This window comes from Cololabis saira, chromosome 6, assembly GCF_033807715.1.
Source record: "Cololabis saira isolate AMF1-May2022 chromosome 6, fColSai1.1, whole genome shotgun sequence".
Lineage (NCBI taxonomy): Eukaryota > Metazoa > Chordata > Actinopteri > Beloniformes > Belonidae > Cololabis > Cololabis saira.
The window spans coordinates 44,750,140-44,768,985 of NC_084592.1; the positions used below are offsets into that span (position 1 = coordinate 44,750,140).

Consider the following 18,846-nt stretch of genomic DNA (forward strand, 5'->3'; position numbering starts at 1 on the left):
GAAAAAATATCGATATATATCGAGTATCGCCATTCAGCTAGAAAATACGGAGATATGACTTTTGGTTCATATCGCCCAGCCCTAGTCTGTGTGTTTACGTGGCTGTATTTACGTGGCTGTGTTTAAGCGTCTGGGGTTCGCGGCGGGCTAGTTTCTGAGTGTTTCTGGTCCTACCCGCCCCGGCTCGGTCTGAGGGAGGCGTGCGTTCTGTGATTACCCACCCTTTGGCCTCAGAGCGACAGATGAGAGAGCAGCGCCATGCCCAGCCAAGGACACATTGCTTTTGCGCACACGCTCGCGTGAAGCAAGGCTGCGTGATGAACCATCTACAGCGGAAAACAGTGGAGCAGGTAAACAAGCCAGACATGGAATGCAAGGAGGCAACCACAGAAGAAGAAGAGAAGAAGGAGAAGGAGAAGGAGAGCACGGAGGAGCAATGGGGTCAAGAGGATGAGCGGGAACGGGTGACATGTTCGAGCGATGGGAGAATGGACGGATAGAGAACGACAGATGAAGAAAGAAACACACATAAAACCCCAAGAAGACATGTTACAGAGACCTGCAAGCATTACAGACATTTTAGGAACTACTTTCTCTGCCCCATCACACCTCCAGGGCTCTGTAAGAAACACACAACAGCCAACAAAAGAAAAAGAAGAAGAAAGGAGCGATGCAGATAGAGAGAAACACCGACAGAGAGGAAAAATCACCACATCTCAATGAAAAATGTCTGTTATGAAGAGTTTTATTATTTTAATTGTGGAGCTGTGTTAATGCCTAATGAGAATTTAGCTGTTTTAAAGGTGAGCGGATAAAAGAAACATCTAAATCTACTGGGTTTGTTTGTGTTTCCGTAAAAAGCTTTTGGCTGGTTGAGGTGGGAAATGAAAGAAGCCACTGATCCAGGGGTGAAAAGATGCAGCGCTGCGTTTACGAGGCACCAATGAAACACGATGAGGGTAAGATGCTGAAAACATGCTAAACTGAGGGAGCAAGCACAGCAAACACAAAACTAAAGCAGCTCAAGTCCAGTAAATGACGGGTTTCACCTAAATATACAGATGTGTAAAATAAAGCACACCCTCTTCCAGGCCTGGGGGGGAATCGGCCCGCTGTCTATCCTGATAACGATAAAAATGACGATAAAAAAAATACCAATTCAATGGGAATTTTTCTTTCTTTCTTTCTTTCTTTCTTTCTTTCTTTCTTTCTTTCTTTCTTTCTTTCTTTCTTTCTGGCTCATTTCCTTCCTTCCTTCTTTTTCCCCTTCCTTCCTTCCTTCTTTTTCCCCTTCCTTCCTTCTTTCCTTCCTTCCTTTTCCCCTTCCTTCCTTCTTTCCTTCCTTCCTTCCTTCTTTCCTTCCTTCCTTTTCCCCTTCCTTCCTTCTTTCCTTCCTTCCTTCCTTCTTTCCTTCCTTCCTTTTCCCCTTCCTTCCTTCTTTCCTTCCTTCCTTCCTTCTTTCCTTCCTTCCTTTTCCCCTTCCTTCCTTCTTTCCTTCCTTCCTTTTCCCCTTCCTTCCTTCTTTCCTTCCTTCCTTCCTTCTTTCCTTCCTTCCTTTTCCCCTTCCTTCCTTCTTTCCTTCCTTCCTTCTTTCCTTCCTTCCTTCCTTCTTTCCTTCCTTCCTTTTCCCCTTCCTTCCTTCCTTCCTTCCTTCCTTCTTTCCTTCCTTCCTTTTCCCCTTCCTTCCTTCTTTCCTTCCTTCCTTCTTTCCTTCCTTCCTTCTTTCCTTCCTTCCTTCTTTCCTTCCTTCCTTTTCCCCTTCCTTCCTTCTTTCCTTCCCTTCCTTCCTTTTCCCTTTCCTTCCTTCCTTTTCCCCTTCCTTCTTTCCTTCCTTCCTTTTCCCCTTCCTTCCTTCCTTCCTTTTCCCCTTCCTTCCTTCCTTCCTTTTCCCCTTCCTTCCTTCCTTCCTTTTCCCCTTCCTTCCTTTCTTCCTTCCTTCCTTCCTTCCTTCCTTCCTTCCTTCCTTCCTTCCTTCCTTCCTTCCTTCCTTCCTTCCTTCCTTCCTTCCTTCCTTCCTTCCTTCCTTCCTTCCTTCCTTCCTTCCTTCCTTCCTTCCTTCCTTCCTTCCTTCCTTCCTTCCTTCCCGTAGGTTGGGCGTGGATTTAACGCTTTTTTCTTACCGTGGGGAATGTTTTTGACGGTTTATCGTGAACGGTAAAATATCTCCCATTCCTACTCTCGAGTTAACGTTGGAATATTTTGGTTTACAGAGACGTTTACGGTCGACCACATAACTCCAAAGCGTTACTCCACCGCGGCGTCTGAAGGTGAGGTGCGTACATGAACAGTCCTCAGGAACAGGACTCGGAGTGTGAACGGCATTATTCGGACTTGTAAATCAGGGACGAGTCCACACAGGTTTGGTGTTGAAGATGCATGTTCTTACACGCCACGAGATGCGGCACATTAATGATGATTTATCTGATGTTCATCTGAGGTTGAGAGCTGCAAGAGCTGATGACACAAGTTCAGGTATCTACCAGGTAAAACTGGTGATGTCACGTAAAGCCGTACCCTGGATTCACACTGAAAGCGCCACAGGTGTCCGGTTGCCATTCATTTTCTATGAAAGCGCTGCGAGAGGCGTCGGAGACCACGGAGGCATTGGAGGCGTCAATTTGAAGTTGAAAAATCTGAACTTTATGCAAATGAGCAGCGGCGACGCCGAGACAGCGTCCAATCACAGACCGGGATTCCCAAAGCCTCAATGCAGATTGTACTTTCATGTACACAAACGTACACTCATTCACATGCACACATGATATTTCATCCAGCAAACTGACATTTTTGCTAATTTGACTGCCGTTTTTACCTGAACTGCTCATGTGAAACTAACTGATGCTTGAGGAGCTGGATGGTCCGAACGATTTTATTTGCTACATCGATCCAATGCAAAATACTGTATTTTCCGCACTATAAGGCGCACCTAAAAGCCTTTAATTTTCTCAAAAACCGGCAGTGCGCCTTATAATGCAGCGCGCCTTATATATGATCATTACGGTAATTTCTGTTACTGTAGTCAGGGGGATTGTGGGTAATGTAGTTGGTGTCGCCGAAGTAATGGCGCTAAAAACGTCAGGAATCGTCACAGACGTTCAAGACAACAGCAGCGACGCTGACTTGCATAATGGCGACTTTGACGAGACGGAGCAAAGCTGGTTTTTATTTTGTTAATAAAGTTTGACATACAGTACTTTTCTTCTTCTTGATTTTTTTTTTTTGCATTTGCTGTAGGATTTTGTAGCATTTCCTGTAGCGCAGCTCCATCAGGTAGATACGTAACTCAACCCCAGCCACTATAGTACGGTATTTTACCATATATTTAGTGCGCCTTATAATGCACTGCGCCTTATATGTGGAAAAAGTTTTAAAATACATCATTCATTGAAGGTGCGCCTTATAGTGCGGAAAATACGGTAAAAACTGGGCTTATTAATCAGAAAACGCTCCGACCCGATGTGTCAGTGTTCACCGCAGACAGACTGCAGCTTCACCGGGACCAACGATGATGGTTGATGTTGATCCAGGACCATCCTGGTTAAGGAGCATCAAACTCACTCTTATCTACGCAGAAATAACGCCGAAATATAAAGAAGGCTTCCCAAAGTGTGATCCACGGTGAAATGGGAAACTGAAGCTCCGCCCACTAGCAAGTGGCGCGATGCAAGCGTCCCGAGCGACCATACTGTAGGCGATTTGACGCTTTCAGTGTGAATCCAGCTTTAGAATCGGCCAGGGGTTGGGGGTGTACTTTCTTTTTCACATGACTGTATCGACTAAAGCATTACAGTTTAAAATTGTGTTTTTAGAAATGGTTCTGGCGATGACGGCGCGTGTTTACGGCACCATCAGCAGCCTTTTCCCCGTAAAAACAAGATTTTAACTTTGAATATTAGACATGCTATCTCTTTAGGGATATTTCTGCACTGTAAGACATAACTCTAGTGTTATGTGTCACTTCTCATTCCTGTCCTCCCCCCCCTAGAAATACTTAAAAATAAAATGATAATTGGAATCTGGAAAAACAAAAGTTTGGGGGGCGGAGAGGATCAACACCTGTGTAAAAGCAAGTACTGTCAGGAAGCAGGACAGACTTACTCAGAAGCTGTGGCTGCGGTTGAGACACTTGGGAGGGGGATTGTCCAAACACAAATGGGCTGTGGACAAGGGAGGAGGAGGAGGAGGGAGGAGGAGGTTGGGCGGCTTGCTCAAATATGGAGGAGGAGGAGGAGGGAGCTGCTGAGAGGAAGGGCCCAGACTGAATGGAATTCAGTATGGCACTCAGCCGGTCACCTGCAAACATGGAGACAGAGGAAGGGGAGAGACTACAGCTTATACTACGGTCTGGAGATCCCAACGGGAGATGAAGGTGATTTGGTTCTTTTTCAACCGGATGTTTAGGCGTCTGCAGGGGGGGAGCAGGTTATCTGGTCCACTGGGGTCTCAGGCCACGTTTACACGTAGCCGGGGATTTACAAAAACGGATATTTCCCTCTCTACGTTTTGAAAAATAATTTACACGAACCTGCACAAATACGCAGTTAAGGTGCTATGAGCAGCCAAACTATGGGCTCAAATTAATGCCATAAGTATTTTGTATCTGTAAATAAACGTTGTACTTGTAGAAATATTTTGTGCATGTGCAAAAAATATTTGTACTTGCAAAAAATGTTTGTACTTGTAGAAATATTTTGTGCATGTGAAAAAAATATTTGCACTTGCAAAAAATATTTGTACTTGTAGAAATATTTTTTGCGTGTGAAAAAAATATTTGTACTTGCGAAAATTATTTGTACTTGTAGAAATATTTTGTGCATGTGAGAAAAATATTTGCACTTGCAAAAAATATTTGTACTTGTAGAAATATTTTGTGCGCGTGAAAAAAATATCTGTACTTGTAGTAATATTTTTTGCGTGTGCAAAAAATATTTGCACTTGCAAAAAATATTTGTACTTGTAGATACAAAGCTACAAACTTTTTTACAAAAGCTATAAACTTTTTACAAAGCTACAAACTTTTTTTCAAAAGCTACAAACTTTTTTTCAAAAGCTATTTCTACAAGTACAAATATTTTTTTCACACGCATAAAATATTTCTACAAGTACAAAGTTTATTTACAGATACAAAATACTTATGGCATTAATGTGAGCCCAAACCAAACCTACAGGGGGCAGCGTAACGAGAAGATAAAGTCATGCTAGCCAATCGGAATCCTTGAAAAAAACATCAACAAATGACACGAGTAACTTCCAGTTACTTCCAAGATGAAGAAGTGGAGTTACTTTTAAGTGTGACTTTAGAATATAAAACAGGTAAAATACAAGAAAATATTGGCGGTGGCCAAAAAAATTGTACGCTGGTGACGTTTCTGTCGCATAATGTGACGTTCTGAAGTCTAAATGTCAGTTTCTTTCTGTTTACAAGCAAACGTGAAGACAGGGTTTTTGCAAATCTCCACTTTGGCCGGAGTTTTCAGGAATGATCATTTTTGGTGACTTTGAGTTTCGTTTTCGTGTAAACGAACGGCCAAAACGCATGAAAACACCACAATTTTTGCTCCGTGTAAATGGGGCCTCAGTCAGATGTCGGGATTCTGTCCTAAGACCTGAAATGGTCCTTGCTGAAGTAGAAGCTTCTCTTTCATTAAAAAGGTGAAGATGCACGCCTCCATGAAGGACTGAAAGAGTTAATCCCGTCTTCAGGAGGTTGTTTTTGCAGATAAAACACATTTCCTTAGCAAAAAGGGCCGTGATACGAGTTTCACCCAGATACTTGGGTGTGAGGTTTCACCCCCCCTTCGATTCCAGTCGCAACACGGCAGCTGATCCACAACAATCCTCTCACATCATCTCAAACTCTGCTTCTCTGCTTCAGATCGATACATGATGGATGGAGGAGAGGAGACGTTCCCCGCTGAAGAGTTAAAAATAACCAATTGATCCTGCGTGTTTAAACCAGACACTGGGAGAAACAACGTCAGAGTCTACGAGTCTTTATTTATAACCTTTGGTGACATAATCTCACTCTGCTTTGGTTAAGACTGGGCAATAAACCGAACATTTACCGTTACCGACATTCACTGCGGTGACCGATATCAATGTTCCTGTGTCGGTAAATTCAGTGTTTTGATGAAAAAAACATATTTTTGTCTGTTTTGTCTGTGTAATGATAGGATGGTTTCATCCACCTACAAGGGATCCTGGATTTGCACGCCTTGTGGTTGTGAATTCATCTGCATTTCATGGACACAATGCGTGTAAATTTAGGTGAGATTAACTGTAGAATAATTTTTATTATAATTTGATATAGGTCTTTTGTTCATTGTTTTGGTTTAAGACAGGAGGAAGCCTTAAAAAAAAATCTGTCAAGTTGTTAATGAGAAACAGGGGTGGGATTAAATAAGTTTTCTTCTTCCCACTCCCTTTCGAGTGTTAACAAATTAATTTGTATTTTGAACCTGCAGGTATTCGTTTAATTTTCTGTTGCACGCAGGTCACTTATGTTGTGCTGTATTGCTCGAAATAAATATGAATTGAATTGAATTGATGGAAGGGGCATGTCTTTAATCACGTGACTCCACCCATCCAGTCTGAACGAGGAGGGAAACCCAAGAAAATGGCTGACGGTTCAAATGAAGAAGCGGCTGACATTACAGGGCTGTCTAGTGTGAGACTCGGGCATTTCAACAAGTTCACTCACTCTCACGCTGAGAAATTAACTTCAGCGCTCAGTAACTCCAACAGACCATCTTATAACTCTGCACAGCTGTCTGGAGTTACCGACCAATCAGCCAATCAGATCATAGACATTTTTTGTTGCCGGCTAAAGGTTATCGAGGGAAAACTGCCCAATTTATCGTGATATAGATTTGAGGTCATATCGCCCAGATCTAGTTTTGGTATGAAATGGCATAAAGTTAAATAACGGGAGTCAACAGTCACCGTAAAATACTTAAACTTTTCAAAAGGGAAAATGTTGATGTTGATGTTGTTTGAGTCAAAAAACTTTCTTTTATTTTTTTTTAATTGGGGAGCACAAAGGAGGCTCAGCTGAGGCTGGATTATTATTGAAGCCCAGAAGACGGGCTAATAACCAAACACACTGCTCGGTAACCTGGTCTCACAGTTTATTTATTAATATATATATTTTTCCCTTGTCTGCATATATATTAATGGTCTTTATTCTTTAATCTTTATCCAGTCGTTAAAAGATTTGCCAAATCCAAATTTGTGTAAAGTTGCCAATAGAAATTTCCACTTTACCCGATCGAATGCTTTTTCTGCGTCTAGCGATATAATTGTAGTTTCCTGTTTATTGATATTTGAATGATCTATAATATTAAGTAGTCCACGAGTATTAGTAGAAGAGTGTCTACCCTTAATAAAACCTGTTTGATCTGGGTGTATAATAGAAGGGGTAATTCTTTTCAGACGTTTGGAAAGATCTTTGCTACATATTTTGAGATCTACATTTATCAGTGATATTGGGCGGTAGCTCGATAGGAGCAAAGAATCCTTATCCGGTTTCCATAGGAGGCTAATATTAGCAGAATTCATATTTAAGGTTAAACTTTTATTCTCCTTAACATTTAAGATCATTTTATAAAATGTTGGCACTAATATGCTCCAGAATCCATCTGGGCCCGGAGCTTTATTATTGGGCATATGCTGAAGAGCGTCATGGAGTTCTTCCATTGAGAGCGGTGAATCTTAATACGTAACCTGCTCTTGATGTAACTTTGGCAGGTTGATTTTTCCAAGAAACTGATTGATGGATTGGTCAGGTGGTTCAATTTGTGATGAGTATAATTTACAGTAAAAATCTCTAAAAACTGAATTTATTGAACAGGGATCATGCGTGATATTCCCTGGTCTCACAGTTTAGCAGCGGCTCTCGCGCCGATTACTCCCGTTCAACTTGCTTGGAGTAGCTTTCCAAAGTATTCATAACGCATACGCTGGCACACGTGCTTCTGAAGTATAAAACCTCAAAGCTGCAATGCTGTTTTTGGTACATCTACATTTAAAGCAGGGTATAAACTCATTTCACTTTGGGGGTTATTAAAGTATTTCTATACTGAACTGAATGCCACCAGGACACAACACCCCAAAACTATTTTATTGCTCCTCATCCATCCATCCATCCATCCATCTCACATCAAATGGTTCTACTGGAGCCGATCCCAGCTCGTTACAGGCGGAGGGGAAACCCTAGAAAGGTCTCCAGTCCATCGCAGGGCCACATATGTAGACAAAAACCAGGGTACCTACGTAGGTTTTCTCATTATTTACTATTTAATGATGAAATCAGTCGTACAGAACGATACTTGATGATGTCAAATCTTACGGGAAACTTGTCCTGTTAAAGCCAACCTCAACGCTTCAGATTGATCACATGTGCTGGACATTTAGCAGATTTAAAAGATGCATCAAAGACTCAAGTATGTAAACTAACTTGTATTTAGGTTGTAAACTGGGACGGGAAGGAGATGCAACAGCATTATTTCCGTGTGACAGGGAAATAACGTGTTCTGCAGCATCTGCAGAGGAGGATGAAAACCGAGCGTGACGTTCGCTGACGCGGCGGCGAAACTGAAGCTCAGCCACACGTCGTTTTCAACACTCAACAAAAGTTTAAAAAAATGATTGTGAGAATGATCAGATGTTTTCTAGGTGACTAAATTAAAGCTACTTGTAGAGAAAAAGGGGGAGAGGATGACCAAAGCCAGCTGCAGAGCTCACACCCGGCTGACCCATGGACGCACGCCGTTGCAGAGAATGTTAGGCATGAAATAGCAATAGTAGGCAACATTAAAAGCATGCACAAACAAAAAGAGATGACGTATCAGAGACAGATGAAGCCTGTGACTTTAGAGAGACTGACTGGCTCAGAGTGGACCAGGTCGTTTCAGGGAGGAGGCTGCTACATGTAGTGGAAAAGTGTCTTAACACCAGTAAATAAGAAAGGACACTGTTGGAAAACAGAATATGTAGAAGAAGAAGGTTCTGTCATCCTGCAGGACTGGGAAGGGAATGTAGTCTGCAGTTAAATTAATTCATGTGACCTAAACTGTTCATCAGCACCAGAAAAGCATCATTTAGTCTCTGCCTGAAGGATGAGGACTGTAGTTCCTGTTACCTGGTTTTAAAATCCATCCTGACTGATCCGATCACAAGTGGACAGAGTTTAGTAAGTAAAGGTGTAAACACACCCAGGACACAACGAGACCAGTTGGTTTTTTTTTGGTCTCAACACTTCTCATTTCTGCTTCGATCTTTCTGAAGCTTTACTTACTTTTTATGTGTTTGGATGTTTTGTCAAGTATGTACGGTTCATAATAATAATAATAATACATTTTATTTATATAGCGCTTTTAAAAGACGCTTCACAGACACAAAGATAAAACATCGAGAGCAAGAAAATAAACTACCGTATTTTCTGGACTATAAGCCGCACCTGCATACAAGCCGCATCCGCTCTATTTAAAAAAAAGATATTTAGCCGCAGATATTTATGATGTTAGATTAGATATTTACTACATGTACAGAAGGATTTTGAACTGTAAACTATGTACATGTTTGTACCTAAATAGATCTTTCCTAACAGTGTCTTTTAACACGGCAGCAACTTTGCTGATTAAAACGGGACAGAACCAAGAGAAAATAACCGGTATTTATTTATCTATTTATCTGTGTGAAATCTGCTTCCACCTACTTCTATCTGCTAAAGAAGAAGTAGCGTATTCTTCTTTGCATTTATTTTGTCTTAGTTTTGATTCTAATTCCGGTGACAGCGCTCCCCAGCGGTGGAAGAAAAATCCACAGAATAGCTGCACCTTTGTATAAGCTGCATGGTTGAAAACCTATGAAAAAAGTATCGGCTTATAGTCCAGAAAATACGGCACTTAAAAACTACAGGATAAAAAAGATAAGAGATAAAAGATACGATAAAGGATAAGAAACAAATCACACTTTTTGGCCGGGATCTCCATCTCCTTTCGGTTCATTACTTTTGGGTTAACCTTTTTCCTTTCCCAGCAATTTAAAAACAACAATCAATAAAATTTGATTTCAACCCTTGAAATCTTCGTGTGGCGTCCTTAATATGTTGTGGTCTCATTGAGGCTAATTTCTTTACTTTTAAAGAAGGCCGTAACAGGGGAGTTTAGATGGTTTTTATTTTGTTTATTGGTCTTTGGTTTTTTTAAGTGTTTAAACAATTGGTAATTCTGATTCGTTTATAACTTACTGGAGTGAATTTAGATTTTCCAATTAACCTACAGTATCTGCTAGATATCAATAAATACATAAATGTACATAAATCACACAGGAATTGTCCTTCCAGGCGACCAGGTACGGTTTAATGCAGATAAAAGACACAGACACTTGTTGTCTGATGAGCTCGGAGACGTCCACTTGAGATCGGATCACTCTGGATTGATCGTAAACACACATGTAAATGAACCAAAATCATAGATGTGTAAATGTACATCAGTAAAGAGTGAAATACAGCAAACGGTTTAGTTTTGAGGGTTTTTTTCCTGCATAAAATATTCGCCGGTATGGCCTCACCTTTGTTGTTGGAGATGCCGTAGTCGAAGCCCTGCGCTCCGTTAGACGTCGCCGCTCTGTTGAACGCTTGCACAGAGAAGGGGCTCGGCGGGGGGGTCTGATTCCCGTGTTCAAGCAACGCTTGTTCTGCAAGAGCCAGTTCAATCATTATCACAATCAATCCATCCAGCCATTTTTCATGCAGCCAACTCAAGAAAAAAAAAGGAAAAATAAGTCTTGGGAAATGTGGGTCATCTGGCGCCAGCAAAACTCGAGTTGTAAAAAAGAACCAGGGGGGATGGTGGATTTTATCATATGGGGACAGATAATTTGTGCTGATTACAAATAATATAATATATTACAAATAATAGCAGTGACCAAAACACCTGCGGAAATACTGCAGGAATGACATAGCAGCAGTTAAATGCAGCCTTCTGTAAGCTTTAAATATCCACTGGGCTTACATCAAATACATCAAAACACAACAATAAAAAACACTTTTCTGAACTTATCAATATGACTCTGTCCTTCACAGGATAAGTAAAATGGATCACTGCAAAAACTCACAATCTTAACAAGAATATTTGTCTTTTTCTAGTTAAAATGTCTCATTTTAGTAAAAAAAATCTTATTACACCTACAGGCTTGTCTCAGAAAATTAGAATATTGTGATAAAGTCCTTTATTTTCTGTAATGCAAAAATGTCATACATTCTGGATTCATTACAAATCAACTGAAATATTGCAAACCTTTTATTATTTTAATATTGCTGATCATGGCTTACAGCTTAAGAAAACTCAAATATCCTATCTCAAAAAATTAGAATATTCTGGGAATCTTAATCTTAAACTGTAAGCCATAATCAGCAATATTAAAATAATAAAAGGCTTGCAATATTTCAGTTGATTTGTAATGAATCCAGAATGTATGACATTTTTTTTTTTTTTTTTTTTTTTTTTTTTTTTTTTTTTTAAATTGCATTACAGAAAATAAAGAACTTTATCACAATATTCTAATTTTCTGAATCAGTCCTGTAAAACAAGACTCATCCCTGGAAAAAACAACAATTTTCACCGGTTTCAAGTAGATTTTCACTTAAAATAAGTAGAAAAATCTGCTAGTGGAACAAGATTTTTTTGCTTGTAATAAGAAGATAAATCTTGTCTCACTGGCAGATTTTTCTACTTATTTCAAGTGAAAATTTACTTGAAACAGGTGAAAATTGTCAAATAAGTTATTTTTCTGGTGTTATTTTTCTGGTGATGACTCTAAATGTTGAAATAGCAGTAAAACCACATTCATTGATGAAAGGACATAAGGGATGGAACGGGGGGATGGCAGTTTTACAGGGGGGATGATTTTGACCGTTTTTATTCCATCCCCCCTCATCTCGAGTACTGGCTGTCAGGGCGGGTTGTGGCTTACCGTCGTCGTGGCGAAGGTACTGGTTTCCACCTCGGTCTCTGGCCAAAGACCAGGCCTCGCCTTCATCGCTCTCACAGAACTCCACTACACTGTTCTTATCCAGCTGAACCCAGGAGCCCTCAGAGTTGACCACCTATTACATGAACAAGGTTCTTTATCCACAATCACACACACAGTTCACCAAAAAAAACATTTACAGCCAAGTTAATACGTCTCCGCTCAGCAAACCAAACACAACCTGGTCTACGGCAGAAGCGTGCAAGCATTCAAACCTCTCTACAAACTAAACTCACAGCAGCAGGATCTGTGGAATTGGTCACCAGAGGTGACTGGACTAAACTCACTGCAAAAACTCGAAATCTTAACAAGAATATTCGTCTTATTTCTAGATAAAATGTCTCATTTTTAGTAAAAAAAAATATCATTACACTTAAAACAAGACTCATCACTGGAAAAAACAACAATTTTCACCCGTTTCAAGTAAATTTTCACTTGAAATAAGTAGAAAAATCTGCCAGTGAAACAAGATTTTCTTTGCTTGTAATGAGAAGATAAATCTTGTCCCACTGGCAGATTTTTCTACTTATTTCAAGTGAAAATTTACTTGAAACGGGTAAAAATTGTCAAATAAGTTATTTTTCTGGTGTTATTTTTCCGGTAATGACTCTAAATGTTGAAATAGCAGTAAAACCACATTCATTGATGAAATTACATAATGGATGGAAAGGGGGGATGATTTTGACCATTTTTATTTCAGGGGGAATGCAAATTTTTCTACTTATTTCAAGTGAAAATTTACTTGAAACAGGTGAAAATTGTCAAATAACAGGTTATCTTTCTGGTAATGACTCTTGTTTTAAGTGTAATGAGATTTTTTGACTAAAAATGAGACATTTTAACTAGAAATAAGACAAATATTCCCGGTAAGATTTTGAGATTTTGCAGTGCTGTTGCTAAAACCTAAACAGAGAAGGATTTTTCACAGAAAAATTAATGCAGGAAGTTCAGTTTTCTTGCCTCCCTGACATGTAATCTTGGTAGGAAAACAGGAGACAGAGCAAAGTAGTAACAATCTGCAGCGCTCTGTCCCCTAGCATTCAACCGCAGGCTCAGGAAACCGTCGGAACAGCATGACACCCCACAGCAGCCAATCACAGGTCAGAACCAGAGAGAAGAGGCTCCACATCCACAGGCCAAAGAAAACGGAGATGTTTTAAGGAATTCAGACGAGAGTTGTTGTTGCAAGTGAAGCAGAGGTAGAGTCAAGGCGAGGGAACTTCAACGCAGAAGTCGCAGTGCAGCTAAATAAAGGATGAATTGCAATGGATTTGTAGGCAAAACTGAAATTAGTCAGTCACGCAGAAGTTGAGACCTCCAAAGGTGAGAAGGCGGAGAACACACACCCACGGTAGGAAATTTGATTATATTTGAAGGCCAAAATGACTTGAAAAAAATAAATAAAAAAAGAAGTCACTTACATACGAAGGAGTATTAGGGCCAAACTAGGACAAAAAAAAAATTGCGAGAATAAAGTCGTAATATTACGAGAATAAAGTCGTAAAATTACGAGAATAAAGTCGTAAAATTACGAGAATAAAGTCGTAAAATTACGAGAATAAAGTCGTAAAATTACGAGAATAAAGTCGTAAAATTACGAGAATAAAGTCGTAATATTACGAGAATAAAGTCGTAATATTACGAGAATAAAGTCGTAATATTACGAGAATAAAGTCGTAATATTACGAGAATAAAGTCGTAATATTATGAGAATAAAGTCATAATATTACGAGAATAAAGTTGTAATATTACGAGAATAAAGTTGTAATATTATGAGAATGAAGTCGTAATATTACGAGGATAAAGTTGTAATATTATAGGAATAAAGTCATAATATTACAAGAATAAAGTCGTAATATTACAAGAATAAAGTCATATTATTACAAGAATAAAGTCGTAATATTACAAGAATAAAGTTGTAATATTACGAGAATAAAGTTGTAATATTACAAGAATAAAGTCGTAATATTACAAGAATAAAGTCGTAATATAACGAGAATAAAGTCATAATAGTATGAGAATAAAGTCGTAATATTACGAGAATAAAGTCGTAATATTATGAGAATGAAGTCGTAATATTACGAGAATAAAGTTGTAATATTATAGGAATAAAGTCGTAATATTACGAGAATAAAGTTGTAATATTATGAGAATAAAGTTGTAATATTATGAGAATAAAGTTGTAATATTATGAGAATAAAGTTGTAATATTACGAGAATAAAGTTGTAATATTACGAGAATAAAGTCGTAATATTACGAGAATAAAGTCATAATATTATAGGAATAAAGTCATAATATTACGAGAATAAAGTCATAATATTACGAGAATAAAGTTGTAATATTATGAGAATAAAGTTGTAATATTATGAGAATAAAGTCGTAATATTATAGGAATAAAGTCGTAATATTACGAGAATAAAGTCGTAATTTATGAGAATAAAGTGGTAATATTACGAGAATAAAGTCATAATATTATAGGAATAAAGTTGTAATATTACGAGAATAAAGTCGTAATATTACGAGAATAAAGTCGTAATATTACAAGAATAAAGTCATAACATTACGAGAATAAAGTCGTAATTTATGAGAATAAAGTTGTAACATTACGAGAATTGTAATGTTACCCCTCATTAATTGTAATGAGGGGCAATTGCAAAAACAACTAAGCAGCATGATGTTGAAAGTACAGAATAAATGCAGATAAATAAAGCATGTATCGTATATACAAAATATATAAAATATAAAAATATCTAAAAATGTAAAAGACTTTATTCTCGTAATATTACGACTTTATTCTCATAATATTACAACTTTATTCTCGCAACATTATGACTTCATTCTCGTAATTTTACGACTTTATTCTCATATTATTATAACTTTATTCTTGTAATTTCCATTTTTTTTTGTCTTACTTAGGCCCTAACACTCCATCGTACTTACAGAACATTACGAGATATAAAGAGTTACTTAGCTCCAGCCACAAAAGAACACACTGTAGTCGGGGTGAGTGCGTACCTCGCCTACGGCCTTGACCTTGTTGCCAAGTACTAACATTCCAATGGGGATGCCCCTAAGGTTTGGGCAGCTTCTGATGTTGTGGCCAGAGGGGCCAGTCTTCACTACCTTATAAAGCCCTGGGCCGCCACCCTGCCCTGCCCTGCTCTGCACCCCAACGGGCGCCTCGTGGGAAGGGCAGCTGCTCACCTCCTTTACGCTCTCCTCCAACTGGCCCCTGGCCTCCTGCAAGAGTTAAGAGGATGGATTAGAGTCAGGGCGCGGCAACACACCGGCTTATTGAGTGAATAGATGAATAACCAGCACTGGGCTTGCACATCTAGGCCTGTTGAGACGCATTTTGTAATAACGGTGCATTTTGTAATAAACGTCCAAAATGTAATAACTTTTTCATTTCATTTTGTAATAAAGCAGCATTTTGTAATAAACTGCCCCATTTTGTAATACATTTTGCCACATTTTGTAATAAGTTATTGCATTTTGAGAAGATTATTATAAAATTCACTTGCAACTTTTTTATTTTCTAGGAAATGTAATAACATGGTGCATTATGTAATAACACCTATTATTGTTGTTTGTTTAACAATGAATTTATACAAGAGTGACTTTTGTTGTTTTTTATGCAATTTCCCCTAGAACAGGGGTCGGCAACCCAAAATGTTGAAAGAGCCATATTGGACCAAAAACACAAAAAACAAATATGTCTGGAGCCGCAAAAAATGAAAAGTTTTGTATCAGCCTTAGAATGAAGGCAAATGGCCAAAGGTCGAGAAAAAAGTCGAAATTTTTTGAGAAAAAAGTCAAAATTTCGAGAAAAAAGTCGAAATGTCGAGAAAAAAGTTGAAATGACGAGAAAAAAGTCAAAATGTCGAGAAAAAAGTCAAAATGTCGAGAAAAAAGTCAAAATGTCGAGAAAGAACTCGAAATGTCGAGATTAAAAAGGAAAGGAAAAATGAAGAAAGAGAAAAAAGGAAAAAAGGAAGAAAAAAAAAGAAGAAAAAAAAAAAAGTCACATGCGGTTCTAGAGCCGCGGGTTGCCGACCCCTGCCTTAGAGCTATGTAGCCCAATAAATCTATGTATAATACTCCAAATATAACTTTAGTTGCCTATTTGAAGTTTGGAATTATATAGGCCAATAACAAAGAAATAAACTATGCTTTAAAATTGATATTACATATTGCACCATGTTATTACATTTTCTAGAGAATAAAAAAGTTGCAAGTGCATTTTGTAATCTTCTCAAAATGTAATAACTTATTACATAATGCGGCAAAATTTATTACAAAATGCGTTGGGGTAGTTTATTACAAAATGCGGCAGTTTATTACAAAATGCGGCTTTATTACAAAATTAAATGACAAAGTTATTACATTTTGGACGTTTATTACAAAATGCACCGTTATTATAAAATGCGGCTCAACACGGCCCCTTAAACATCCCCAAACCCGCCGACATTAGCCGTGTAGCTGGTAACTGGCGTAAAAACAAAGCAGCTCTGCAACTTCCCCCGCATTAAAGGCTGCGTCTCATTTCTTAAAGACAGATAAGATTGCTTTTATTATAAAGCAAATGCACAGTGCAGTCTAAGATTTTTAAAACATAAGTTGTCCTTTTTGAAAAAGTGCATTTATCTATCATAAATATCAAGCCACCGCCGCGATGTCACGTAGCTACGGAAGAGTATTAGGGCCATGCAGGAGAAAAATAAAAAATATTTTAGAGGAGGAAGATTTTTTTTTTCATTATGCACTTCGAGATTAATGTTGAAGTACAATTTCGAGAAAAAAGTCCTAGTTTCGAGAAAAAAGTCGAAATGTTGAGAAAAAAGTCGAAATGTCGAGAAAAAGTCGAAATGTTGAGATTAATGTTGAAGTACAATTTCGAGAAAAAAGTCGACATGTTGAGAAAAAAGTCGAAATGTTGAGAAAAAAGTTGAAATGTCGAGAATAATGTTGAAGTACAATTCACGAAATTTCGAATTTATTCACAAAATTTCAACTTTATTCTTGAAATTGTATTTCAACATTATTCTCGACATTTCGACTTTTTTCTCAAAATTGTATTTCAATATTAATCTCGACATTCCCACTTTCTTTCCAACATTTCCACTTTTTTCTCGAAGTGCACAATAAAAAAAATCTTCCCCTCTCAAATATTTTTTCTCCTGCATGGCCCTGATACTCCTCCGTACGTAGCTTAGCGTGGCAGAAAGAACAACAAAAAAAAAAACAGCAAAATATATCGCAAAAGAACATTTCTGTGGCTTTGAAAGGGCCTTTCTGTGTCTAAGGTTAAAGCACTCTCAGTTGACATGTGACATCAATATTGTATCTGACAAAGAGGTGATTCAGTTAAAACCAAACACTCCGTGTTGAAGTTTTCCACAGTCTAGAGGGAGGCATGCTAGGACACACACGGATACAGAACTACACCGTGAAACACTGACGCGTCTGAATCAAGACCTCATGCAGCAGGCGGACCAACTCCATGCAACAAGCCTGCAGAGTGGTTAGTGGAGAACCCAGACGTGAGGATTCCTGCCGTCTGCAGGGCAGCTTACATCAGCTACACTGCAAAAACCCAAAATCTGAACAAGAATATTTGTCTTATTTCTAGTTAAAATGTCTCATTTTTAGTCAAAAAATAAATAAATCTCATTACACTTAAAACAAGAGTCATCACTGGAAAAAACAACAATTTTCTCCTGTTTCAAGTAGATTTTCACTTAAAATACCATATTTTCTGGACTATAAGCCGCTACTTTTTTCATAGGTTTTCAACCATGCAGCTTATACAAAGATGCAGCTATTCTGTGGATTTTTCTTCCACCACTCGGGGTGCTCTAACCGGAATTAGAATCAAAACTAAGACAAAATAAATGCAAAGAAGAATACGCCACTTCTTCTTTAGCAGATAGAAGTAGAAGCAGATTTCAAACAGATAAATAGATAAATAAATACTGGTTATTTTCTCTTGGTTCTGTCCCGTTTTAATCAGCAAAGTTGCTGCCGTGTTAAAAGACACCTATAGGAAAGATCTATTTAGGTACAAACATGTACATCATTAACAGTTAAAAATCCTTCTGTACATGTAGTAAATATCTAATCTAACAACATAAATATCTGCGGTTTGCATATCTTTTTTTTAAATAGAGTGGATGCGGCTTGTATGCAGGTGCGGCTTATAGTCCAGAAAATACAGACTATAGAAAAATAGAAGAAAAATCTGCCAGTGGAACAAGATTTTTTTTGCTTGTAATGAGAAGATAAATCTTGTCCCACTGGCAGATTTTTCTATTTATTTCAAGTGAAAATTTACTTGAAACAGGTGAAAATTGTCGACAATAAGTTATTTTTCTGGTAATGACTCTTTATTTGAGAATTTTCACCTGTTTCAAGTAAATTTTCACTTGAAATAAGTAGAAAAATCTGCCAGTGGAACAAGATTTATCTTCTCATTACAAGAAAAAAAATCTTGTTCCACTGGCAGATTTTTCTACTTATTTTAAGTGAAAATCTACTTGAAACAGGTGATGAGTCTTGTTTTAAGTGTAATGAGATTTTTTTGACTAAAAATGAGACATTTTAACTAGAAATAAGACAAATATTCCTGGTAAGATTTTGAGTTTCTGCAGTGTATTATCACTGTACAAACAACCATGCAACTACAGTCGGACTTCTAAGTGTCTGCAGCTAATATTTCTGGAAGATGACAAAGTCACAGGGGGTTCAAGGGGGAGGACAGGGACAGTCACAGACGATCAGCTAAAGGGCCGGTCACAACTATTTATCCCTCC

General features: G+C 38.2%; 1 protein-coding gene across 18 annotated transcripts in view; it reads right to left on the minus strand.

Annotated features, from left to right (window-relative positions):
* mycbp2 (MYC binding protein 2) overlaps positions 1 to 18,846 on the minus strand; it is a 181,973-nt gene that overhangs the window by 39,769 nt on the left and 123,358 nt on the right. For 7 of the 18 annotated variants that reach the window (XM_061724185.1, XM_061724179.1, XM_061724182.1 and 4 more), the window contains 5 exons: positions 15,050 to 15,274; positions 11,977 to 12,109; positions 10,573 to 10,698; positions 4,099 to 4,293; positions 222 to 326 (listed from right to left, as the gene is read on the minus strand). In XM_061724185.1, coding sequence (XP_061580169.1) covers positions 222 to 326; positions 4,099 to 4,293; positions 10,573 to 10,698; positions 11,977 to 12,109; positions 15,050 to 15,274 — 784 coding nt within the window. The remainder of the gene's footprint in view (positions 1 to 221; positions 327 to 4,098; positions 4,294 to 10,572; positions 10,699 to 11,976; positions 12,110 to 15,049; positions 15,275 to 18,846) is intronic. The other 11 variants (XM_061724194.1, XM_061724186.1, XM_061724193.1 and 8 more) reach the window with 7 other exon arrangements.